This window comes from Pipistrellus kuhlii, unplaced genomic scaffold (genome assembly GCF_014108245.1).
Source record: "Pipistrellus kuhlii isolate mPipKuh1 unplaced genomic scaffold, mPipKuh1.p scaffold_m20_p_15, whole genome shotgun sequence".
NCBI lineage: Eukaryota > Metazoa > Chordata > Mammalia > Chiroptera > Vespertilionidae > Pipistrellus > Pipistrellus kuhlii.
In genome coordinates this window covers 3,234,336-3,250,370 of record NW_023425460.1, presented here as the reverse complement: position 1 = coordinate 3,250,370, position 16,035 = coordinate 3,234,336, and the positions used below count along the sequence as shown (strand labels likewise).

The following is a 16,035-nucleotide window of genomic DNA, read 5'->3' as shown; positions in this document are numbered from 1 at the left end:
TTTATTATTCAGTGTAACTGGTAAAATTATGCTTTACCTGATTTTTAAATTTCCAGTCTGATTATTAACTTTATTTGAAGGAGATTAATTAAAAATATATAAATGAAAATAATTTTAAGACAATCAGGTTGAAAGAATTAATGTTGTAAGAATTAATAATGTTTCATTAACATATTAAAAGACAAAAAACACAAAACATGAATTTTAAAATTAAAAAAAAAGGTCAATTAGCTACAATAAAAGTTAAGCTGTGGCCAGTGTGACTCCAGGTGGTTAGAGTGCAGGCTTGGTTCTCAGTCAAGGGCACATACCTGGGTCTGTCCATAGGACACCTGTGGGAAGCAACCAATCAATGTGTCTCTCTCATCTCTCCCTCTCTCTCCCTCTCTCTCTCTCTCTCTCTCTCTCTCTCTCTCTCTGTCTGTCTTTCTCTTTCTCCCCCCCCTTTCTACCCTCCCTTCCACTCTCTCTAAAAATAATGGAAAATATCCTCGGGAGGATTAACAAAAATAATAATAAAATAAAAGCATGAACCAAGCTAAAAGGCAACCTACCACCTGGAGCGATTTCCCAACACATGTAGCCGACAAAGTAAGTCAATAAGAAGTCAAACAAATCAATAGTGAATATAAACAAATGATATGAGCATGTAGTTCCCAGAAGAGCAAACCCATTGTCCGATAAACACGGAAGATTTGTAGCCTCGCTAATAATCAGGGTGAATGCAAATTAAACCACAAAGAAGCTACCACATTACACTCCTGTCAGGGGCGAAAACACTGACGTGACATTACTGAGCATCAGGAAGGAAACACACAGCAGGACCCATATTGTCCCCTAGCTTACAGGCCACTCTGGGAAGCACTGCAGGGCTGAGTGGCAGCCTGAGAACGGCACCGGACTGCACAGGTGGGCTCGGCAACCAGCGCAGTGTTTACCAAGGTGGCTGCTGAGCAGCGGTATGACCCCTGGGAACTCAGGAGAAAGGCAAAGTCTCCGCCCAGCCCAGACTCTGCCTTGCTGGTGCATTTGCAGAGCCCTCCAGCGGGTTCTGATGTGCTCAAGCTGCAGAACCACTGCCCCAGAGAGACCCTCCCACTGTTCTCACCAGTGGAGCACGTCAGGACATTAGGGACATGGTCCTCGACCTTCTCCAGGAAGGTCTGGCAGACCTTGGTTCACAGGGACAGTGTCGCCAAGGGGCAGGGGACAGGGTGCAGGCGGTCAGGTTTCCTCAATGCACACATCTGCACAATGAGGTGCATACAAGGGTGTACGTATAAAAATAAAACTTATACAAGTTAAACAGCTGCCAGCAGAAGAATGGGTGCAATGATACATCACACAGAGGTTAAGAACAACGAGACGGTATACACGGATCAGCAGGGGTAAATCTTGAAAATATGCTGAATGAATAAAAGCAAGTTGCAGAATGACGCCTGTATGGCATGATACCATTTAAGTTCAAATCTCACCCCAAAATTGATCTTCTTTTGGGTAAGTAGACATTTGTATGAAAACACCAGGGAAGTCCACCTGCTCACCTGTAGGTAAGGATTATCTGTGGGCAGGAAATGAAAGGAATGGGATGAAGGAGAGCAAAGAGAACGCCAACTATAAGCTTCAGTGTTTTAAAAGCTACCGCACACATGGTAAAAGGTGAATATGGGTTAAATCTGGGTTGGGGTAAAAGATATGGCTTATATTAACACATATTTGGAGAACTTCACAATTTAAAATTTTAAAGTAGTACATTCATTATAGTTGTGAATGCTAGAAAACCTTATTTCTGTACAAACAGAAATCTTTCAAAGCCACAGCCTCAAGAGACAGAGCTTCCCCCAAACTCCCACTTTATTGAAGTATAATTGATGAATAAAAATTGCAAGTACTACTTGATGTACTACTTGATGTTTGGTATACATATACATTGTGAAATTATCACCACAATCAAGCTAATTAACACATCCACTTCGCAGAGTTACCGTTCATTTTATTGTGTTTTATTTGTGGTGAGAACACTTAAGAGCTACAAGAGGCAGAGCTTTTAAAAACTGAATCTTTGCGACATCTAGTGGTAGCAGAAATAGGTACAAGGGAATACACAATTAGAAACAACTTTTACTCAATTATTATTGATATCTGAATTCTAATTGTCACAACATTTAAAAGCTTGTGCTTTTATTTTTATTGTGTTTTCGGTGGTCTGTACTTGAATATTTTTCATTAGGATGACACTTTGGAACAGGTTTTTTTTTCTTTTTCTTTTTAATATATTTTATTGATTTCTCGCTGAGAGGAAAGAAGAGCGATAGATAGCTAGAAACATCGATGAAAAAGAATCATCGACCAGCTGCCTCCTGCACACCTCCTACCAGGGATGTGCCCGCAACCAATGTACATGCCCTTGACCGGAATCCAACCTGGGAACTTTCAGTCCACAGACTGACGCTCTATCCACTGAGCTAAACCGGTTTCGGCTGGAACAGGTTTCTTCCTAAGTATATTTATGTGGTTCAGCCATGGTCTCCTGAAAATGTCTGTCAGTTCTGGAGTCCCCCAAACAATACCCTGCTCCTCCCCCTTCCCCTTCCTCTCTGGGTCAGTGAGAGCAGCAGGAAGCAGCTCTGAGCTTCTCCCGAACATACTGCTGTACACCCAGCTGGCCAGTGTCCCTCCCTGCCTCAGACCCGTACCTCTGCAGGATCTTTCTAAGCCATATATGGCCTCCTCATTGTGCCAGATCCCAGGCTCTTCCTCTCTATATCCTTTACACCCATACAGTCAGTTTCCAGGTCAACCTGTGGGAGGTGTCACACCACCATTGTTTTCTTTCTATCCCCACTAAACTGTGCGTGGCTTGAGAGTAGAAACCATGCTTTGCACATAAGTCCCCCCTGAGAGCTATTATAGCTCCTGGCATGTACCAGATACACAATCAATGTTCACTGAGTGAGTTTCCACTTCAATGGACCAGTGTGCACAGTGGGTGGTGACCAGAGGGGCCTTCCTATTGGGCTGGCTCAGTGAGAACCTCAGGATCTCTGCATAACCCTCAAGTTAGGGCAAAGCAGATAGCTTTACAATTCTCACATTGGAGAACCCTTGTAATAGCCAAGAATAAATCTTCCACTAGCCTTGCAGGATGAGTACATTGATTTCCTTAAAATTAAGCACAATGCTTTCTTTACTCTTAAGCTTTTTTTTTTTTTCAGAGAAACAAAAACTGTGAGAATTAAAGAATAGTAAAATGGTTACCTCTGCTCTTAGCCTGAGAAATAGAACATTATTAGAGCTCCACGCTCCTCGTGCAGCCCCTCACCCTAGAGAGAACCATTATTCTGAATTTTGCGTTAATGATTCTTAAAGCACATAAATGTGCCCCCAGGCAAAATATTTAGCTTTCCCGTATTTTTCTCACTTTTTATGAATAGAATAACATAGTAACTATTTTCTCCTATTTCTCTTTTTGAGGTTCAGTCATGACACTGATGCTGTACTTGAATGGTATGAGGGTAGCACCGTTTAAGTATCCACACGTCTGCTAATAAAGACTTAGATGATTGGCAGGCATTGGCTATTGGCAACAATGCTCCTATGAATGTTTCCTAGGTGTCTTTCCATGAACACATATAAGCGTTTCTCCAAATTGTACACTGTGGAGTATGTTCATGATCAACATTTCTAGGTAACACCTAACTCCCTTCCAAACTGGCTTGACCCATTCATACCCCTGAATGTATGTGAACTCCCACGCATCTGCCCCCTTAGAAGATTTGAGATGGTCAGAATCTAACCCGAAAGGAAAAAGGCGCCTCTTCCTGGCATTTGCTTCTGTGCCTACACCCTTTTTTAAGGGACAGAAACACTCAGATTGCAGATCTGGGAGATTTCTATACCGGAAGCAACGTGCTCCCTAAAGTTCAAGGCTAGGCCTGAAGTTCCCCAGGGGCCTGGAGGGTCCACAGGCCACCCACCCCTCCAGGAGGCACCCACATGACCCCTGGTTACTGCAGAAATGATGCTTCTCTGTCTCCTTACCCATCCTCGCCCCATCATTGAGCCTGGAGTCTGTGGTACTACGAAGCATCACTTCCGGAAGCATCAGGGCTGAGCGAACTGGGGAAGTCTGCAGTTCCCCAGGAGGAAGTGCCACCTCAGAGGCTGCTGGATCTTCCTGAGCCCCACAGGGCAGCCCCTTCCTCTTTTCACGGTGACTTTCCTCTCAGGCAGCCTCCGCCTCACATTCTTTCAGTTTCTCTCTCATTCGCGCCTTTTGGCTGTTTGGGGGATTTATCCTGTTCTCTCAATGGAATCATATGAATATCGAGTTGTATAGTGGCTCCAGAGCAGTATTTTAAGACCACCATTTATAAAGCTGGCTTGGGGGTAGGGAGTAGAGATCAAGTTCAAGAGCAAAAACTACAGCTGGATACTTGGTATTTTGAAAATTTTATTACTCTTAGCTTGGTTGATTCTACAAATCTTGATCAATGTTTAATGCAACCTAAAAGCAAAATTTAAAAAAAAAAATGCTTTAATACAAGTAGAACAGCGGAAGTGTAGGAGTCAAAGAAAACGGAGTGCAGGAGATTTCTGTGACTATGTAAATGATGCTTTTTCGTAATTTCAAATTATTTCAAATAAAATCCAAATTCAGCATACCTGCACACAGAGGTCTCACAGCTACCTCCGCCTGAGCTTCCAGTTACTACCCTTCCCCCATCTCCCCTCCCCCGGGCTGCCACCTCTGGAAGGAGCCAGACCCTCGCCTAGGGCCAGCTGCCCACCTTCACAAAAGGGCAGAGGGCCAAGCAGGAGTACAGTCAGCACCTATTAGGGAACTGGTTTTCTTTCCATGGAGCAAAAGACCGATTTGCCAACCAATCCTGGTGTCACATGCACAGGCTTCCCACAGTGAGAAAATCTGGCTTTCACCAAAGCGTCCTAAGGACACTCACATCCGACAGGACCGGCTCGTCGAGCTCTTCCACTCGGCTCAGGTTAGGCGCCCCATAGCGGTCACTGATCTCCGCCAGCGTCTTGGCTGTTGCTTCAGCGGCTGCTGCTGCTGCTGCCTCCTGCAACCCAAAGCTCATTTTTACTTTTAAAGGGCAAAGTGAGTACATCTGGGCAGAAACTTCTGAATTACGACGTCAAAATTCAGCATTGTTAATTAGGGGAATGAATCACTATCTGTTCATGACAAGAAAATTCTAGAAATAAACGCTAACCTTGCATAAACATATATTCAGAAAATTCAAATATGTCACTGTAAGTAATCACGTGGTCAATTTCTCACATTATTCTGGTTTTTAAAATTTTTTTTAATATATTTTATTGATTTTCCACAGAGAGGAAGGGAGAGGGATAGAGAGAGAAAAACATCAACCAGCTGCCTCCTGCACATCCCCTACAGGGGATGTGCCCGCAACCAATGTATATGCCCTTGACCGGAATCGAACCTGGGACCTCTCAGACCGCAGACCGACGCTCTATCCACTGAGCCAAACCGGTTTCGGCTCACATTATTCTGGTTTTTAAAAACACAAACTGAATGTCCAATTTTTATCCACTTTGAGATTTTGCTTTAAATTTTAAGCACACCATATCTGTGGCTTATTATTACTAGAATCTATATCTGGCCTATCAATTTTGATAATTTCCTCATTAAAAATTTAGCTTCTAATGCATCAAAATTAAGCTTTAAATTACCAGATACTCGTTTATTTCACAGAACATAGAATAACTTTTTTTCTCACCTCTGAAAGTATACCACCTTCACCCTTAGCTATATTTTCCAGATTCATTCTCATCTATAATACATAAAAAAAGGAAAATACTTTGAATATGCTTTTCATTTTGGTTACATGTTTACTTTTCAAGCATGTTTACTTTTACAAAATGCCATGATTGATTTAACAGTGAAAACGGTATCACTCTTAAAGAAGCGATTTGAACACAATTAATACAAAACTGCCAATCAGTCTCATTTAATACTCTACACTAGGGGTGTCGAACTCAATCAGAGAAGGGGCCAAAATCTAAAATCCAGCCTAAATCGCGGGCCGAATGGTTTACTGAACAGTCATAAACTGTCATTGTGATGGAAACGCAGCGGAGTGCAGTGATGACAGCGCGGTGCAGGCCACATTGCAAGGCCTGGCGGGACGGATTTGGCCCGCGGGCCTTGTGTTTGACACATGTGCTCTACACTAATAGATGACCATGTTTTGTGTATAATTAAATACAATTTTTTTTAAATGAAATGGGCTGAGCACCAAGCCTGAAGTCAAGATTATTAGCATGCATAAAAAGTGACAAAACCAAAAACGAAATAAGCTCATAGGAGATTTTAGAGAGAACTTGCCGTTAAGTAGAACTGTGCCCATAGTAAGAAAGAGGTGAATATTTTTGAAGGAACTAATGTGGCCATGTTCTCATAGGACCCTGCTCCTGGCCAGAGGATGAATACCTGACACAAATCAAGCCAGACTCCTTCCCAAGATGCTTTTCTAAACTGAAACCAAAAAGGAACCCACTCCTCTGAGATGGCAGGAGCCACAACATAATGAGTCCCGAGAGCTTTTAAGGACCAGGTGCCTCCCCCAGGTGCAACGAACCAGGCCAATGAGAGAGACTGAAGCCCAGGCCAGAGAACAGCAGAAGGAGAACCCACATAGCATGTGATTCTTGGGCTCCCAAGGATCCGGAAGGCCCAATTGTACTAGAGCCCCCCACAGTTCAGCTGTAAAACCCTTCCTTCAACCCAGGAGTCTTCCAATAAATTTCCTTTTGCAAATGACAGTTTAAGTTGTATCTCTGCAGCCACTAGAAGGCAGAGGTGAACAGACAAAAGGACTCATCTCCGAGCAATGGGTAAGGCAGGGGTGCTTTGCATGAGAGAGGTGAGGGGTGATAAGCAGTAGAAATATGGATTATTGAAGTTATTGTGGCTCTGGTCACAAGGTCTGACGATGCCCACAGATAGTGAATAGTGAGTGCAACCCTTATGGAGCCACAGACAGATTGGAAACCCTCCTATAAATCATAGACTTTCAATAAGTCAAGTACACTGAGTGGCCAGATTATTATTATCTCTGAACACATAATAATCCAGCCACTTGGTGTATATCCTATATAATAAAAGGCTAATATTCAAATTGTCTCCTCAACCAGGAGTTCAACCAGCAGGCAGGCCAGCCAACCGCCCATGTCCCCTCCCCCTGGCCAGGCTGGCCAGACCCCACTCAGTGTGTGTGTGTGTGGGTTGAGTGGCCAGATTATTATGCGTTCAGAGATCATGATAATCTGCCCACTCAGTGTATAGCGCAAACCCTGAGAAAAAAAGGCATTTAGTAAGAAGGGCTTCTGGTGGCTAATGGAGCTCAAATTTTAAAAACAGAGCCTAGAAGCCATTCCTGCACAGGGGTCTCTCATGCAAACTGCGCTTCATGAAGCTGGTGCTGAACTGTGTGCCTCTGCACAGAGCTGCCTACCTGCACTGTGAACATGCCCAGGATGGTAAGTGGTTAAAGTGCAGGCTCGATTCTTGGTCAAGGGCACATACCTGGGTTGTAGGTTTGATCCATGGCCCAGTCTGGGACGTGTGTGTGTGTGTGTGTGTGTGTGTGTGTGTGTGTGTGTGTGTATGCATATCGATGCGCCCTGTTATACTCAGACTAAGCATCCGCATTTATATATTTTAAAATTATGTATTAGGCTTTGAATTTACCCTTTTAAAAACTCATCTTTTTTGTAGCCAATTCACTGTCCAACTTGTTAAAACTTATTTTAAGTAATGATGCTCTAATTTAAGCTGCTAATATACATATTCTGTAAAACCTGCTTCTGAGTGTTTTTTTTTATATTATGGAATAGAAGAGTAACATTTACATAACAGACATGGCTATAAGCATACAATATGAAATACCCAGTTGAAAAGTATAACTTGGTCACTCAGAAGTTTGGTCTCTATGACACACACTTTGAGGTGACCAGGAAACACTGGCCAAACTAGAGGCTTAACATTTTATATGAACACAGTAAACAGAGATGAGCTTTTTATTTAGCTACTGCATAGTTTATTTACTAAAAGACATGAAAAATCCATAGTAACAACATTTAAATGTAAATTATTATTGATATTACATTTAACATAAAAAAGAGATGCATTCAGAGTTCAGTATATATCTCAATATTACAAAGAGCTTGACCTTCAACATCAATCACTATAATTAGAAACAATCAACTTTTAACTAACGTTGATATCACTATTACAGTATTATTACTATCACTATTATAAAACAGCTCACAAAGCAGTTTGCACACACAATCTTATTTGATCTTAAAATGATCCAGTAAGCTATTGCTAATAATAATATACTGTTATCTCTATTTTCCTAAAAGGTAAACTGAGATTAAGAAGGTTCTAAGACTTGCTTAAGTCACACAGCTGTGTGGCAGGTCTTTGGACTATGAATCCCATGGTACAGCATCGAGAAAAAAACAGCTTGAGGATTGTAAGAGGTTTTAAATAAAACAGACAATTACAAAACTTCAAATTACCTTCTCTAATTGTTCTTGAATTCTCAGTTGTTCTATTCTCTGCCTCTCTTTCTCTTGCATTTCTAACTCCAGCTGTATGGCCAGTTGTTGCTGAATATTCAGGGGAGGAGAAATTAAGTCATGTTAGAGTCAGATCAATTGCAGGGAATTAACTCTATCATTCTCAAATGTCCCAGAATAATTAAGTTTACACCCACCTAAATTTCAAAGACTTACAAAAATAAATTATCACAGCCACCTAATACTTCGGCTTTTTACAAATATTTCCTGAAATATAAAATAAAAAGGAAGCTTCCTTACTTGCTAATTTAGAAAAACACAATATGTACAAAATCAAGTCATTTTCTCTGTTTTTCTTGAAGTAACAGATGAAATTTTAATAATTTTTTCAGGTAAAATCTTGTTAAGCATACCTGGATGGGTCTTCAAACAACCAAAACTTGATGAGAAACTCCTAAGTAGACTATCTGAAATTATTGATAACCAGCAATATATTTGGTCCCAACTCAACATAAATGCCGTATTAGCATAGGGTCAGCAAACTAAATTGTGTGGGCCAAATCTGACCCAACTCCTGTGTTTGCACAGCCCTGAAGCTAAGAACGGTTTGTATATTTTTAGATGAATGAAAAATAAGAAATAAAAATAATAAAGATGACGTGAAATTCAAATGTCAGTGTCTCTAAATGAAGTGTGATTGAGATGCTGCCTTGGTCACTCCCTTTACTACCTGCTTTTGTACTACAACCGCACAGTTGAGCAACAGAGACCATAGGGGGCGCTCTCATCACTTTGCATCGCTGCTCAGCACATTCCAGCTCAGTCTCTTGATGATACCTCAACAGTTTTGCAGGGCCACGGTCTCACTTAGTGCAATATTTATTTTTAATCAGTGTATACCCATCATGTAAAGACAAGAAGTGAATTTTGAATGGATTATTTAATATCAAATTAAATGACAAAGGATCGTGCTGGTTTTGTTTTGTTGTGTTTTTTTTCTTTTTAAGTATATTTTTATTGATATTTGAGAAGAAGGGAGAAGGGGAGAGAGAGAGAGATAGAAACATCAATGATGAGAGAGAATCACTGATTGTCTGCCTCCTGCACACACCACACTGTAGATCGAGCCCTTAACCCGGTCACGTGCCCTTGACCTGAATCAAACCCGGGACTCTTCAGTCTGCTGGCTGACGCTCTGTCCACTAAACCAAACCAGCTAGGGCAAGAATGGTGTTTTTTAAGTAATGGAGACTATACTAAAAGAATACAGTAAGTATATTACCAGGTTAAGCACTCATCACAACATTATCGACTCACACAAGAGCAAACGTCAGAAATATTTTAAAACTTAAGACAATTATTTCATCACATCAGAATTTCTCTACAAAATTAAAAAATGAAAATGAGGCTGCCATAAAAATAAGTTTCTAAGTAGTCCATTTGTTAGTCAAGTAGAGAAACATGTTTTCTAAGCAATATTTAATTTCAACATACTTGATTTCAGTGTCCAGAAAAACAAGCTTGCTTAACATTTTTAGCCTTTGGCTCACAATTGGGAGTGACATCGACAGTCAACTGAACACAATGGTTCTGAGTGGTTGTCCTTAGCTCTTGATGAGTAGACAAATGTTCCCAGAGCTGCTCAGTTGTTGTTTACTCAGGGGGTCAGGGATGAGTTTGAAGTGACTGAAAAATCAGCCACTGTGAATAGTTTTCATGGGACAACTACAAGCAATAATTTCTTCATAGAAGCCGAGAAACATTAATTCAGTGCAACCAGAAGTGAAATCTGCTAAGATGTGTTACAGCAAATGATGATAAACATATGTGTGGAACAGAAAAAGGCTTAGTTGGACAAATTTGCAAAGCTTGTGAAAATAGCGTTTAAAGCCTGTGAGGATTCATTGTGTTATTCAGCAGCAGCTTCTATGCAGAAAATACTTGAATCTATTGTTATATTGTAAAGCAGCAAGAAGAACAGGGGATGCCTTATTAAGCCAAATTTTGGAGTCTTTTATTACGCCAGCAGGCTCAGAGGAATATTGTTTCCAGAGTCTAAGCAAAAAACATGGAGGAAGCTTTCTCTTTTTATATTCTCCCAGTTCTTTGTCTCCCAAGTATAGGATTATATTTTCAGGCCTCTCATGGGCTTTGCTTGTAGCCTGAGGTTGTAACTTGAGCATAGTACATTTCAGATAACTGGAGCATGGGAGTAGCCAGAGCTGCTTGCAAGGTCAGATAGTTGAGCTTATTCTCTCCATTATCCAGGTAAGCAAGGGTGTTTTACAGAAGCCAAGAATAGCAGGGTTAAAATTTCAAACAGCAGTTTTTACAAAATAGAAGAAGCATAAACAAGAAGGCCTATGCTTCACTTTCACGCGTACCGAGCCAGTAATGTCAACAGTGTCCTACATTCACTCTTATGAACATCATCATCAGTCCTGTGAATTTTTGTCAGAAACCGAAGCTGAACAAATCTTGACTCTCCCTACCACACCAGTTTTCTGGCTTAACAGTGAGAATGCTTTACTATAAATTTTTACTATAAATGTTCCAAGATGAAAAATTTTCTGAATGAGAAGAACCATTCATAACCACTATTATAAAAATAAAAATAAAAATAAATAAATAAATGGCTCTGGCCATTGGCTTTTTGCTGCAGACTTAATTTTTTAAAAATCAATTCAACTTAAATTATAAGGCAAAATGGTAATTATATGTAAAACTTCTATTGCAGAAAAATCATTTCAACAATTAATGTGTGGCTCCCAATGTCAAGCTGCTTTAATATACTTCCAGTGCTGCCCCAAACAAAGAAAACAAAATAAGGAAATAGGCCTCCAATTCCCACACAAAGGTATATATTTTCCAAGCACAAACTGTAGCTCTAGAGTGTTTGTAAGCCATGATGTAAGTAAAAAGGAAATTCCCATATTTTAAAACCCATTTAACTGTGTAATGAGAAGCTCTTACCTTCAACTGGAAGTGATTAATCTACAAGACAGTGAGATGCTAAAAGGGAAATATCAAAAGAATTCTACAAATTGCTTCCAAGAGATGAATATGCTCAAAATTATATGTACATGGATTGGTATCAATATTTGGCAGGACCTATGTGTGAAAAGATACTTTCAAAGATAAATACATAAAATCTCATTTCAGATCAGCACTAACAGATAAACATTTTCTATCAACTTGGATGATAGCAACATTAACTTTGAACTTCAACTAAACAAAATGTTCTCTTTATCAAAAGAATTTAATTCTGCCGAAACCGGTTTGGCTCAGTGGATAAAGGGTCAGCCTGTGGACTGAAGTGTCCCAGGTTCAATTCTGGTCAAGGGCATGTACCTTGGTTGAGGGCACATCCCCAGTAGGGGGTGTGCCAGAGGCAGCTGATCGATGTTTCTCTCTCATCAATGTTTCTAACTTTCTATCCCTCTCTCTCTTCCTCTCTGTAAAAAATCAATAAAATATATTTTTTAAAAGAATTTAATTCTTCTCAGTAGTAAGCTTATGTCACAAAAAAATCTATTCAAATATTATTATTTATTTCATCAATAAAACATTTGTGGAAATTTGTTTTCTAGCTTGCTATATCTACATAATACACCATATTACCTATATAATATCTTCAATTTTTCCTCTAGAGTATCTACTTTGCAGAGTTTGTCAACCTCTAAGCCAGAAAATAAATTCTCACCATCAATCCAGCGCTACCTAATAAGCCTTGAGCATTTTAAAACTACATTTTAAAAATAATATACTTTAATGAACAGTGATTAATACTTATGCACAAAGGGCTGTTAAGAGTAGTGTCTTCACATTCCTATATTCTCCCCACTAAGATAAGTAGCTGAAACGCAGGAACATGTCATTCAATCAACATTCAGATATTGGTAGAGGAAGTGAAATGACTAAACTCTCAACAATAATGCAAAGTGAAGTTGTTAAATACCAACCAATGTCTTAACATTCTCAGGAAATTTTCAAAACCCAATTCCTTTCTTCACACAAAGAAAGTAAAATCATTAGAAAGATATTCAGACAAAACAAAAAAAGCTTTTGCTTCTAAAATAAGTTCTTTAGTAGAAAACAGCAATACAATTATTAGTCTGTTCACAAGGACTCGGGCTTGCTGGATGGTACCTAACTTTTCAAGTAATTCCAAGTCAGTATCATTACTATGAGAACACCTGCTCTGGCAATCAACAGGTAGGTGACCGGAGATCTGGAACCTCAGCTCACTTGTCTCAGGGGGTATGGAGAGGCCTCTCTGTTTCTCTTCATCTCAGCCTCACTCTCTTAAGCTTTTCTCTGTTGGCCCATCTCTCCATTCATCCCTTCTCCTTCTTTCATCCGTGTCTGCCCACCAATCCACTTATTTGACCATAAAATCTTTTGCAGAATATTATTTTATCTTTCACTCTCAATGCAATGCTTAGGTTTTAATACACAACGAATTGCTTTATACTGATCAACACGATGCAGCTAGAGAAATGTTTGATTACCAGTATTGATAAATTTTATCTAGGTAAGATGAAGTCGATGAGTTCATGACAGTTAGGTATCTCCTCATTCGTAGTGTAAATTGTCTTGGGGAAAAAAACTGCTCAGTTCTCCTTATTCTGATAGATGAGGGACAGACACCAGCCATAGGAGCTAAGAGGAAGGGCAGGTCCTCACTCCGTGGAGTATTGCAGTAGACATGTGTCTGCTTGGATGGTCGTTTGATGTCCAACTCAACCGTTTGCAACTTCCCCACAACAATAAGCCAAATGACTGAAAAATGGAGGCTCGTAACGATAATATTTTCAACAGCCATATCCATCAAAGATACCTAGAATGTTCTACCCACTATGAAGAATGGGAGATTAGATTTTTTTTTAAAGCTATTTTTCATGTCTATATTTAACTTTTTAGCTACACACCCAAATACTGGTAATTGACTTCTTTCCGTTTTTAAATGCATAGACCTGAGTTAAGACTCTAGAGTTAAGTATTATATGGTAGAACTATAGGGGTGACTTAGGTTTAGTTGAGAGTCTCTCCATAAATTAAATTAGTCCAGACACCACTCTGGAACTTTCCCCTGTCTAGGTAATACTGACCCATCTTCCAACCATTCTCTTACCAGCATTTCCAGTTCCTCAATCCTGCTATCCCGACCTCTTCAGTCAAAAGGTCTCCTACATGCAGAAAATCACATAACCCACAAAGTCAAATCATATGGAAACGATAAATGCTTGGTCTCCAACAATATCAGGGTACTCGACGCTACCAAGTAATGCCAAGTTTCCCTGATCAACTCTCTGCAACTCTCAAAGCAACCGGTTCACACCCTTCACTGCTCTCCCCACCTGCTTTACCACCTCATTCTTGAAAGATGATCATGGTCCTACTTCATAAAGCACAAAGTCATACAGAAACTGCTTTGTGCCACAAAACAGACACACCCGCATGTACCTACACCATCCTCTCTCTTCCCTGAATCAAGGGATCAACGAAGTGCCCTTCTATCTGCCTAACCTATGTTCCAGGTTCAATTTCCTTTTTTCTCCATGGAAAGCTGACTCTAGAAATCATCCCCTCTGTTTCTTATCAACCACTCCCATTCCACTATGTTTCTTAAAAAAGAAAAAGAAAAAGGGAAAAATAAAATCTCCTTCCCTAAAAATCTGCTCGAAAGCATTACCAACACTTACCTCCCCTCCCCCCATATCTACCCCACCCACACTGCTCCCATCAAAGTCCCACTAGTGGCCTTGAGTGAGCACTTTGCAGTCCTGCTCCCATCCAGCCAGCCTACAGGTGGTTAAGCAGGGAGGGCTCACTAAGACACTCTCCCCTTGGCTTCCATGAGAGCCGGCTCTGGGTTTCCCTCTGCCTCACTGCTGCTTCTCCAGCAAAAACACCACATGCACAAAGATGAAGATATAAGAAAACCAAATGTAAGAAACCAGGGATGGGGAGTCTTAGCATGCGGGTTGCACGGTGCCGAGGCTGACACTGCTAGTTCCGCGGCCTCTGGCCCTCTCCCTTGTCTCACCTGCTGAAACAGGAGCTCCTCTGCTCTGAGCCTCTCTTGCCGCTCCTGCTCCAGCCGGGCTAGTTCTCTTTCATGCTTCAGGTCAGCTAATTCCTTTTGTCTCTACCATCGGTTAAAAACAGTATCACATGACTAATTAGCACAACTTGCAAAAACAATTTGGGAAGCATCTTAATCACCAACAGTTGGGAAAGGATTAAGTATAGTCTATTTGAAAACTGTATAATAATTTGGGAAAGCTGTATAATAATTTGGGAAGCGCTGTATTTTTCTTGGAAACTATATAATAATTTGGGGAAATGTGTGTTTTACTTGAATAACGAGCACAGAATTAAAATTATACACTGAGTAGGATCATAATTGTGTACAATAATCTACAGACAAATGTTTAGGGGCGGGGGAAAGAAGAAATACTTAAAAATATAAATAGTGGTCTTCTTTGGGAATTTTCTTCTTTCTACTTTTTCATGTTGTCCAAGTTTTTGTGAAATAAACACACTATTTTTATATTAGAAAACAACAGTAACGAACTCCTTTAGGAAGCAGACGAATGGGACCAATTATTTTACTCTTTTACATTTCTAAAAGAAGATCCATGCTTACCACTTCCTCCATGGTCACATTCTCCTTATACTTGTAAATCCACAATGCTAGATATTCTATCGGATCCACTGGGCGATGTTTTGCCACTTCTGCAAGACCTTGAGTTAGACATTTCCCAAGATGCTTTTGAAGATATATTGACTCCATTTCTAACTCCGAACTTCTAAAAGATGTTTTTGCATTAATACAGGAAATTTTCAATGAAGGCACAATAAAAGTAGAATCCAGTAAGGCCAACAAAGCATTACATTCTGTCACCAGTCCTGGGAATCTCACATCATGATGACACAAGCAAGCTGGCCCCTAATGGTTTCTAAAACAAGGCTCCACAGAAGTCACTACAGCTGAAATAGTTTCAAAATCCAGAAGAGCCCTCAAGTCCAAGAGCAGAAGAGGGATACTGTCTTTATTGATTGTGAGAGGACTATATGCCACACAGTGCATGTCTCACCTAATCCTCACAACATACCTGAAGAATGGATGTCATTTTTCAGATGAGGAATCCCAGGCACAAAAGCATAAGTGAACAGTCTAGGATCACACAGGTGGCACATGGGAGAGGTGGGATTCATACCCAACTCCTGAGTCCAGAGTTGTCACCCTAATGTCTGTACTAACATGTTCCTCCCAAGCCATGGGAATCATTTTTAGAAAACATCACATAGTCCACCTCAAAAAAAAAAAAAAAAAAAAAAAAAAAAGTTCATGAATCGCTAAGTCCAAAAAATAAAAAAATTTAAACTTTCAAAGAATACCACATGAGGCTCCTGACACTTTCAAAGCTCAACTCCAGACAACTCTTCTGCTCCCACATA

At 40.2% G+C, this 16,035-nt stretch overlaps 1 protein-coding gene across 1 annotated transcript; it reads right to left on the bottom strand.

The window, feature by feature from the left end:
• Positions 1–4,477: 4,477 nt before the first annotated feature.
• DYDC1 (DPY30 domain containing 1) lies at positions 4,478–15,492 on the bottom strand. The gene is made up of 6 exons (XM_045582227.1): positions 15,221–15,492; positions 14,618–14,719; positions 8,569–8,658; positions 5,777–5,816; positions 4,962–5,071; positions 4,478–4,507 (listed from the first exon to the last, which is right to left on the bottom strand). Exons 1-6 carry the CDS (start codon positions 15,365–15,367, stop codon positions 4,478–4,480), a joined length of 519 nt encoding a protein of 172 aa, XP_045438183.1. The 5' UTR covers positions 15,368–15,492.
• Between the last annotated feature and the right edge of the window lie 543 nt (positions 15,493–16,035).

Coding starts and splice junctions, on each gene's coding strand:
- DYDC1 (XM_045582227.1), bottom strand. CDS start 15,367: ATGGAGTCAATATATCTTCAAAAGCATCTTGGGAAATGTCTAACTCAA. Junction 14,720..15,220: donor ATGTGACCATGGAGGAAGTG/GTAAGCATGGAT, acceptor AACCGATGGTAG/AGACAAAAGGAATTAGCTGA. Junction 5,817..8,568: donor TTCAAGAACAATTAGAGAAG/GTAATTTGAAGT, acceptor TATGTATTATAG/ATGAGAATGAATCTGGAAAA.